The sequence below is a fragment of the Ceratotherium simum genome, chromosome 17 (genome assembly GCF_057802395.1).
Source record: "Ceratotherium simum simum isolate JZ-2026a chromosome 17, ASM5780239v1, whole genome shotgun sequence".
In the NCBI taxonomy this organism is placed as follows: Eukaryota; Metazoa; Chordata; class Mammalia; order Perissodactyla; family Rhinocerotidae; genus Ceratotherium; species Ceratotherium simum.
In genome coordinates, this window is record NC_141916.1 from 39,762,127 (window position 1) to 39,772,773 (window position 10,647).

At 39.3% G+C, this 10,647-nt stretch overlaps 1 protein-coding gene across 1 annotated transcript; it reads left to right on the forward strand.

Moving 5' to 3' along the window:
• Window positions 1–3,074: 3,074 nt before the first annotated feature.
• Window positions 3,075–10,275, forward strand: KCNJ8 (potassium inwardly rectifying channel subfamily J member 8). The gene is made up of 3 exons (XM_014791363.2): window positions 3,075–3,416; window positions 4,277–4,720; window positions 8,620–10,275. Exons 2-3 carry the CDS (start codon window positions 4,347–4,349, stop codon window positions 9,518–9,520), a joined length of 1,275 nt encoding a protein of 424 aa, XP_014646849.1. The 5' UTR covers window positions 3,075–3,416; window positions 4,277–4,346; the 3' UTR covers window positions 9,521–10,275.
• Window positions 10,276–10,647: the final 372 nt, after the last annotated feature.

The following is a 10,647-nucleotide window of genomic DNA, read 5'->3' on the forward strand; positions in this document are numbered from 1 at the left end:
TACAGGTAGGTCTCCATTAAGCTCAAAATAAAGTTGTAAAGAGAAACATAGCCAGCAAACGTCAAGTTTAAACAAGTTTAAGTATTGCTGACCTGGAGTGGTTAGGGGAGTTGCTGAGGAAGGAAGGAACAGAGAGTTCAAAGGGAGGAGAATGTTAGGGTGATGAGAGAGGGGAGACATGATAAGTAAGGGAATCTTTGCAGACAGGAATGGCCATAGACGTTAGAGATCTCCAAACTTCAGGTTATCTATGTGGGTTCTGAGAAATGGTTGCAAGAGAGAAACACCATGTTGCAAGCACTTCTTTCCTTAATTTGGCAAGTATTTATTGAGTACCTGCTTCTAGGAGCTAGGAACAATTCCAGACACTGGGTTTGTAGAAATAACAAACAACTTGCCCTGATGCAGTTTCCACACAGTGCAGAAAAACTAGCTAAAGAAAAAAGACATAAAGGGTGGGTTAAAAAAAAAAAAATCAGGAAGGCAATGGAAAGAGAAAAGAAAAAGAAAATCTGTAATATTTTTATAGTACACGTTTCACATTTTTTCTAAATGACTGCTATTTGTTTTGAGGCATTCTATCGTCAAAAATTTACTTAGTGACTTCTTGTTGTTTATTATGTGTATTCTCAGTGACCTTATTTTGAATTAACCAATGTAAATTATTGACTAGTAAAAACTATGGTATAGCTTGTCATTTCAAAAGTCAAAACGACTTAAAATTGCACGTTTGGAAGGATATATCTCCTTAGGAAAAAAAAATTGAGTCCTAAATACACATTACAGCAAAAGAACAGAATTTTCACAGGAGTCAGATATGGATTTATGCATTGCAAATCTTCTCATAATTTTCGTCAGCAGTTAATCTCTTCTCATTCTAATTTTTCTACTCTTTCTCTGTCACTACAACAAATATCACAGTCACCTCCGACTTTTTCCTTTCCAATACTAACTCTGTGTAACACTCCTTTTGTGTATATTTGTATATTGCCCACTGACATTGCCTTTTAGCCCCAGATCTCATTTCTTCTCTAATTAATGTAATAGTTTCCAGAGTCCCTTTCTGCCAGTCACAGAATTTTGGCGCCTGAAGGGATTAGAAATGCAACTCTTAAAGCCATCATAGCCTCTGCTTCCTGATCCATCCTCCTAAAGCAGGCTCTTATTGTGTTATTCTCTAATCAAAATTTTTCCATGACTTACCACTTACCTATTGAAGACTGTCCAGACTTCTTTGTTGAGCATTTAAGACTGTCTGCATTTTTTTTCAAGGCCTCAGTATGTTTTTCAACCTTACCTTTTCCATTCTTTGACTCAAAAGTATTTTTTGAGCACCTCTGTAATTTGAGCTGTGCTAGAGGCTTATGATACAAAGATAAGCCACAGCTCTGCCCTCAGTTTCACCCAAGTGGGGGTGGAACAAGCACACGAATAACCCATGTGTTGAGAAGAGTGGTGACAGGCTGCCCAGGGAGCATTGGACTCAATCCTCCCATCCTGCTATCTTGCTGACGTTGACCTCATCATTGCTGATTAAATTAGTTTCTGTTACTAAAACATGGCCCACTCTTGTCAATACTCCATAACTTTGTTCATGATGTTCCCTCTCTGTGGAATGTCTTTTCTCTGTGTTTCTCCCTACCCCCAATATATCTGTTTTTCAAAGACTAGATCAGGTGCCACATAATCCGTGAAGTTTTCCTCAGTCTCAATATCTCTCATTTGAATTCCCATGGAACTTGAGTTATATTTCCTTTCTCATTCTAATCACATCCTTGCTTGTATTAGAATTTATTGTCGAAGTCCTGTCTCTCTTTACTATGAGAGAGTCTGCCTCTTGAGAACACCAACTATGATGTTATGTATAAACTTAAAAAAACTCTTCACATAATAGGCGTTCAATGAATGTTCCCCTAGCTAAAATAATAGGGAATAAATTGCACATCAAACTCAACTGTAAAATAGGACAAGGAGGGGATTAACTATACCAATTGATCCCCACAAATGTGTAGTAAAACTACCACAAAAATTAATGTAAAAATTAAAGACAATACAGAGGTCAGCGACGACGAACAGACTAGGGTCCCAGGCTTGAAGCGGTTAAGCAGATCTATCCACAAGGGGAAAAGAATTATTCTTCCTTTGCCTTCATTAAAGACTAATTTTAGGTCTTTTAGTAATTAAATGAACACATTGTTTATGTTCCATACACTTTCTACCCCGAGTCTTGGAAATTTCCAAGAATTACAGTTTCCATTAACACAAGTGCCAAATCAGGAGGCTTGATCTATGGGAGAAAGTACATTTGTCTTTGCTGGCTCCTTTTCAAAAAGCTATAGAAAGATATTTACTGTATAATGTTTCTTGTGCGCAATTGCTCTGTTTTTAACATTCAGGCCATCTAGACAAGACGGAGAAGCTGCAACATTTCAGAAAGCAACCAATTACTGAAGAACGACACTTTGAGTTCTGAAGTGTTAACAGCAGTCCCTGTTTGGGGTAAAATTTCTCACTGAAAGAGACTTCGAGTAGTTTTTCTTTCTTCTACTTTTTTTTGTCGTTTTGGGTGGGGGTGTGTGTGTGTGTGTGTGTGTGTACCTCCCTGAGAACTAGTTTTGACTGGTGAAGAAATAGTTTACTACGGTGGGTTTCAGAACATCTTCCACCTGTATCATCCCTACCAGATGGAAATTTAACGTAAATAAATACGTGTGCACACAGCTTGAAAGCCTCAGAAGACTATTTTCTGATCTCTATATCTGGTTTTATTCAATCCGAAGTAGCCCAGTTTATCTACCCAGGTTACAAAATAAAAATAAAAATTAAATTCTCTTTACGTCAGTGGACTTGGACTGAATAACTTTCCTCTGAACAGGGAGCCTTTTACAGACGTGCGGATCACGCTGGCGGCAGGGGGTCGCAGCTACCGGGAAAAGAGCTGGTTCTACAGGTCCCGCCCTCGCCGTGTCGCCCCTCCCTCTGGACCGCTCCCTACCTCCCCCGGAGGCGCCCTCCCTCTGCACCCCCTCCCGCCTGTGGCTCGGCCACTTCGGCGGCCTCAGAGGTCTGGCGCGCGTCAAAGCCCGAACTGGGAGGCTGAGTTGTGGAGCATCATCCCCAGGCTCCTCTCCCCCCAGCCCCTCCTCCGCCCACTGCAGCGGCCAAGGGAGTAGAGCTGAGCAGGGGGAGGGGAAGATCTACACCCATCCCCCTTCCTCCAGCCCTCCCCGCGTTCAGATTCAATTGCACCTTTTATTATTTTAACTCGTCTCGCTAGGACACGCGGCCCCCGGATCTGTCCCTCCGGCATTCGCGATCCCTGCTCCCGCGCGCCGGCATGGGAGAGCGAGGGACCCGCCCGCGGTCGGCCGGCGTGTGCGGGGAGGTGCAGCCGCAGCGCCCGCTGCCCAGAGTCTGTAAGTTTCAACGCTCCTCCCGGGGCGGGGAGGGGGAGGCTGTCCGCGTCCCCGCAAATGATTTAAAATGCAAAACACGGCAGAGGTTTACAGTGCTGGATGAACTTTTCTGGGCACACTCTTTTAATTCTATCCGCAGCCCTCAGCGTATTGTCCGGGTTTTTTCTTGCAGCTTGTATGTGTGATCCCTTCGTTGTAAAGAAGTTTCAATTTGTAATATTATGAGTTCCAATGGGAATTTTTTTTTTTAATACAAAACTCATACTTCTTTCAAATTTAAAATATTTCTTCATTATTTTCAAGTTACATAGCACATTGCTTATTATTATTTTGTCAAATTACACTAAACATGTTATTTATACTGCGCCAGAGGCTACGGCCTTTTCTTTGCCTACTTCTAAAAATAACGGAGGAAAAATTTCCCGTCTTTACTTTTAATATTGCTATATCATGTAAATACTTTAGTAAATAGATCGTGATACCCAGCTGGTCTTAATTTTCGTCATAGACGCCGCGCGCTTGTATCCATGCACTAATCTGCAGACCCGGTTAATCTCAGAGAATTATCATTGAGCCTGCTGTTTACAAGAAGGCTCCTGGTTTTGTTTAACTAAGGCTATGCCTATATGTGTTCAAAATGATAAGGAACATTGAAACAGTTCTGATTCAGACCAAATAATTTCTCCGGGATCCCAGAACCGAGACACAAACTAGGGTCATGTTTAGATTAATAAAATCATACTTGTAGTTTTGCATGTCACTTCTGAGGTATAGACATACCCCAGAATGAGAGGACTGAAGAGGAGAGGAAATTGGGGGTGGGGAGGGAATAGTTTTTAATCATCGTTTCCCTCGTGCAGGAGGACGGGTCTCGAGGAAAGGAAAGGCAAGGAAGAGACAGGTGGATAGGCTGGCTATGGTGACAGGACGATGTTGGCCAGAAAGAGCATCATCCCCGAGGAGTATGTGCTGGCTCGCATCGCAGCGGAGAACCTGCGCAAACCGCGCATCCGAGACCGCCTCCCTAAAGCCCGCTTCATCGCCAAGAGCGGGGCCTGTAACCTGGCGCACAAGAACATCCGTGAGCAAGGACGGTTCCTTCAGGACATCTTCACTACCTTGGTGGACCTGAAATGGCGCCACACGCTGGTCATCTTTACCATGTCCTTCCTCTGCAGCTGGCTGCTCTTCGCCATCATGTGGTGGCTGGTGGCCTTTGCCCATGGGGACATCTATGCTTACATGGAGAAAAGTGGAATGGAGAAAAGTGGTTTGGAGTCCACTGTGTGTGTGACTAATGTCAGGTAAGAATGCAGTGGGATAAGGCAGGGGTTGAAAACAGAAAAAATATTCAACTGCCCTCGTGACTTTGTTATTTTTTTGAAAGTGAAATAAAGGATTTGCTTTAGTACCTTCCAAAACAAAAAAGTAAAAAGACCAACACATTAAGAAACTTTGAAATGCAGCTTTCTGGATGAGGAGTCTCTGAAAATGTGGAGCTTCAGTGCCTTGGGCTAGCCTTGAAAATATTATACCGGTTATTTAAAAAATGGTTGTGGTTCAAAGAATTCCATAGGGTGCCTTACTCAAAAAAAGTACACAGTTTTCAGCACGAAAGAGCTTCTGTCCATAGTTCCAGTGTCCACAAGTAAATATCTCTGATCAACAAAAAATATTGTGTTAATGCTACTAATATTTTTCCATGACTTCTCTTACCCATGACATTTTCAGAAATAATAAGAAAAATGGGAAAACACTTGTGAGAGGTGTCCTAGATTAAAATGCACTAAAAATGAAATAAATATAAGGCCTTCTTTATCAAGGTTATCTTAAATAGCTGATTGCCTGAATTGGATTCCAAAACTAAAAGTTATGCTAAGATTCAGAACAAGAAAAAATTAATTTTTAATGGAAATTGGTCCAAAATTTTCATGGAAGAGATTACGTAGACTTAATGTTGTGGCTTTCTTTCAGAATTGTAATAGAATAGGAACAAGACAATTCTTAGATTGCCTAACTTTGCTTCTTTCTCTTATATCAAGTATTTAAAAGATAAGTAAAGTGAATTTGATTTCAGTAATGCTCCTCTCATATTTTCATGTAGCCTGATAACATTTAGTTGGGGTGATTTGTCTCTTAATTTGTTTTGTTGGAAAATGGAAAGAGAGAATTTATATCAATTGCAAACATGTTCACTCTGAAGCGAAACAATAGTAATAATACTAGAAACTTTTCCAGGACATTTTCTGAATAACATTCCAAATTCAGTCATGCCCAAAGCAAAGCTACTTGAACGAGCACCATTCTGCCAGGAAACTGTAAAGAATGAGACCTTTACTGACCCTGAAATCTTATGAAACTAGCATACCACTGCAAGAAGCAGAAACTCAGACTGTGAACTTGTCCATCTTTCCATTTCCTAAGTAACTGCAAGGCTAGCATATCAAAGAGGGATGCAGTGTTTGTGTGCAGAGATTAGACTCCACAGATCTCAGCTCAGATTTTGAGGTGGGAAAACTATATTGAATTCATCCATTGCCTTTACCTTCGAGTAGATATTATTTTCTTGTCTTAAACTTGTCACAAACTTTTACCTCAAAGAAAATGTAGGTGAAAAGTGTAGGTGATCATCAGTACACCAGATAATAAAGGAAAAAATTAAAATACTATGTTTAACAGGTACTTGTAGGTCAGATAGCATTATCTGTAATATTTCTCTTTAAGAAGTTCATTGGCACTGATTTTCGTGAATCATTTTCCTATCAAGATAAATTTTTAATAAAGATGCAGTAGACACTCATAAAAAGGGATAAACGAAAATGACAAACCTTGAAAATAAATGGCAGATTTTATTCACAAGACAAATATATTGGCTTTTCCTGTGAAAAAGAAGTCGTTAAGTCATTAAGGAATTTATTAAAGGATAAATCCTCAAAGTGACATCCTTTCAAGGATTTTTTAAAAGAACTTTACAGAGTGCACTGGTTGTTAAAAGCTGTTTTGCATGTTCATTCTGCTGATGCTTTCCTGCTGGTGTGAACATTAAGTCATGAGAATGAGAAATGGCGTCACAAATACAATGAGACAAAGTTGATTTTATCAGCATGACAATTTTAGCATTTTAAATTGCACTTATTTAAAAAAAATTATTTGACGTCTTTTAAGGTTAAAATTTTACTGGTTTTATTTTAATGTTATGGCACTATTTATACTTTAATCTCAACATACAGTTTAATTGTAACAAACCATGCATAATAAAAATTTTCTCACCAAAAATATAGAAACAGAAAAATCTCTATTCTCTCCCGAAGTGGATTTAAAAGATGACTAGTAATATTTCTAATTCTCTGCATTTTCTTTCCTTCCATAAGTTCAATGTCCCACCATTTCATCAAAATTGGAAATAACTTATTGTGATGGATACTCCCCAGTATGTCCAAATAACATTTTACCATCCTCGTTTTAGAATGGCTCACTTTCCCTTTCATGTGGATCACTTTCTAACATGAGTCAGAAAATAAACCCACATATTTCCTCTTATTATTCAGCCTGACTCCCTCTCTAGCAGAAGAAACAAGCAGCTAAACACTTTCATCTCTTGAGGTTGTTTAGCATGACAGGTGTCCACAAAAGGCTGGGTCTTGCACCATATAATGTTTAGAATTAAGTTATTTCATGAAATAAACAATATACAAAATACGGCACAAAATACGGCTTCCCAAGCCATTAAAACAAAACATTTGGGAATATTCATCATTAGACTGCTCCCTGAAGTCTGTATACATTATTAGAAATCAGTGTTGTGTCCATGCCCCACCCCCGGGCTCCATTCTTATTCTTTGCCATGGTTTTGGATCACATGACATATGTGGTGTGTAGCTAGTGCAAAAAGCAGTTATTGTGGTTTTTCGTGAATCTTTTTAGCAACAAAAGGAGTGAAAAAGGCAATTTTCACACTCCACTTAAAATCTAATCAAAAGAATCATCTATGTATGCTTGCTTACCCTTCATGGTATCCTACCAAAGTGCAATGTGTAGAGTCAGTATTCATATGTTTAAACATTTTGCTCATTCATTGTGTGTGGCATTAATAGATAGATAATACTTTGACAGATGGCCTATGCATGGCTTAGCGCCTATAAAATTAGGGAAGTTTGAAATTGGAGTTGGGGCAAACACAGGGCTAACATTGTTTCTATTAAGAAGCCATGAAAGTATTGGTTATATAGTTACATGAATAAATTAATGGTAAGAATAACCAAATGTGGTGCTTCTCAACCAGGGGGATAAATCAGAATCACCTGAGAGATTTTGAGAAGTCTTACCCAGGTCTACCCTGAACCTACCTAAGCAGTGTTCATTCACTGAGATATGGAAGAAAAGTGCAATTTGAAAAAGCTTCCCAAGAAACTCTTGACACTTGTTGACACCTTCCCTTTACCTTTTCAGAGCACTAGGCCAGAATTGAGAGGATTCAAGCTCTTACTAATTATATGATCTTGACACAGTTATTTACTAATCTCTGCCTCAGATTCTTCCTTTAATGAAAGAATTCGGTATTCTCTGGTATTCTCTTTCAATATTCTCTAGATCACTTAGAGAACAAAATGAGACAATTAATAAGAACACATTTTTTTCCAAATGGCAAAACTTTCTTTTCTATTAAAAATAGTAGCATTTTTGAATGATGTGTTTTTGTACCACTTTTTAGCACTGTGCTTTCTCTATATAAGATACACAATAAGAATTAGTTAATAAATATGATTTTTAAAGGTTGTAAATAGTAAAAAGTTGACTCATTACTCAGTATTTTCCATATGACTCAAGTCACTTAAATACAGATATGCAATAGCTAATAAACATCTACCTGGTAGAAAGTTTTGCAAAGTAAACTATGCCTATAAATATAAATATGTGTATTTATAATTTTAATGCTTTGACATAAATAGGCCCATCATTATATGACCTAGAAAACATTAATAGAATTGTATTCCAGAAGTCTGGATGTGATGCATGTGGGTGAGAAAGAGAGAGAGACAAGTATTTGTGTTTAGAATCAGGCATTGGACAAGTGAAGTTGGCTAGTCTTTCCAAAAGCATTTAATAGCCTTTGGGAGAAAAAAATGAAAAATTCAGCTTGGCATGTTATTTCATTATTCAAATTTGACCTGATGGCATTGTTTTCTGTTATCATTCCTTACAGGTCTTTCACCTCTGCTTTTCTCTTCTCCATTGAAGTTCAGGTGACAATTGGATTTGGAGGGAGAATGATGACAGAGGAATGCCCTCTGGCCATCACAGTTTTGATTCTGCAGAACATTGTGGGTTTGATCATCAATGCAGTCATGCTGGGCTGCATATTCATGAAAACAGCTCAGGCTCACAGAAGGGCGGAAACTTTGATTTTCAGCCGCCACGCTGTGATTGCTGTTCGAAATGGCAAGCTGTGCTTCATGTTCCGAGTGGGTGACCTGAGGAAAAGCATGATCATTAGTGCCTCCGTGCGCATCCAAGTGGTCAAGAAAACAACTACCCCTGAAGGGGAAGTGGTGCCTATTCACCAGCTGGACATTCCTGTTGATAACCCGATTGAGAGTAATAACATTTTTCTGGTGGCTCCTTTGATCATCTGCCATGTGATTGACAAGCGCAGCCCCTTGTATGATATCTCAGCAACTGACCTCGCCAACCAAGACCTGGAGGTCATAGTAATTCTGGAAGGAGTGGTCGAAACTACTGGCATTACCACACAAGCAAGAACCTCCTACATCGCTGAGGAGATCCAATGGGGCCATCGCTTTGTGTCTATTGTAACCGAGGAGGAAGGAGTGTATTCTGTGGATTACTCCAAATTTGGCAACACTGTTAAAGTAGCTGCTCCAAGGTGCAGTGCCCGGGAGCTGGATGAGAAGCCTTCCATCCTTATTCAGACCCTCCAGAAGAGTGAACTGTCCCATCAAAATTCTCTGAGGAAGCGCAATTCCATGAGAAGAAACAATTCCATGAGGAGGAGCAACTCTATCCGAAGGAACAACTCATCCCTCATCGTGCCCAAGGTGCAATTTATGACTCCAGAAGGAAATCAGAACACATCGGAATCATGACAGCAAGACAACCCCAAGAAAGACTTTTATCAAGTGTTAACAGTTTATGCAGGGCACTATCAGACTATACCAGAGCTGGAATACAATAATTTGTCCTTCTATATCTTAATGCACTAAATGATGTTCATATTCAAACAACAGCACTTTCTGTGTCAATAAACAGTAACACACAAGGTGGAGGATTCATGGCTCACACTTGTTTCATACATGCAATATTTGCTGTGATAAGCTTAAGTTATATATAAGAAATAGTATGCTCTAATTTCCCTCAATTTGAAGCACAAGAATTACATTAATAGTAATAGACCTTGAATACAAAAGTTGGCCAAGGAATGGTTCTGTTTGAAATGCTTAGTGGGTGAAACCACAGATCCTCTCTGTTTCTGTTGTTGTCTCTGGAAATGCAAATAGAATGGGGGCAAAACCCAAAATTGTGTTGTTGACACCTTTTGTTTATCAACCAGTATGTTGCCTTCTCCTTTTTCCATGATACTGCACCTGGTAAGAAGCCTGAGGCAAAAACTGCTTAGCTCTATCTGCTTCTGAGCAGATTCTATTCATTCACTTGGTTCTTCACAATGACCTCCAGAGGTTTCCTCATCCTCCTCATGGCAGCCGTTGGCAGAACTGAGCAAGGAGCTTTGGAGAAAAGCTAAGAATATTCCTGTCTCATTTAGGACTGGATTCCCAAAGGTGATAGTTACTTCTTTTGGCTTCTCACTTCTTCTTAAGAGCTCCCACAGGGAAATACTGTATTGACTATTTTATTAAAATATTTTCTTTGTATTCATTGTAGTTTTGTGATTTCTCTTTCACAAAATTATCCCTAGTTGACGCTCAAGAGAAAAACATTTTTAGAGGCATGTGAAAGAGATATCATACAGCCATAACACTTACCTCTGAGAGCGCTCTCTCTCTAAGAGTCCCTCTCTTTGAGATCTATTATTCCTAGGGAACTACATTTTTTGTTTCATTTTGATTTCATTTCATTCCAAGTTTTGAAATGTTCTCTTGGCTTTTCTATCTGAGCCTGATGTATCATGGAAATCCTGTAAACTTTTTTCTTTGAATCTCTGACTTCCCCTCTTAAAACTATACTTCCTTCCCAATATATCTAAATTCAGGCC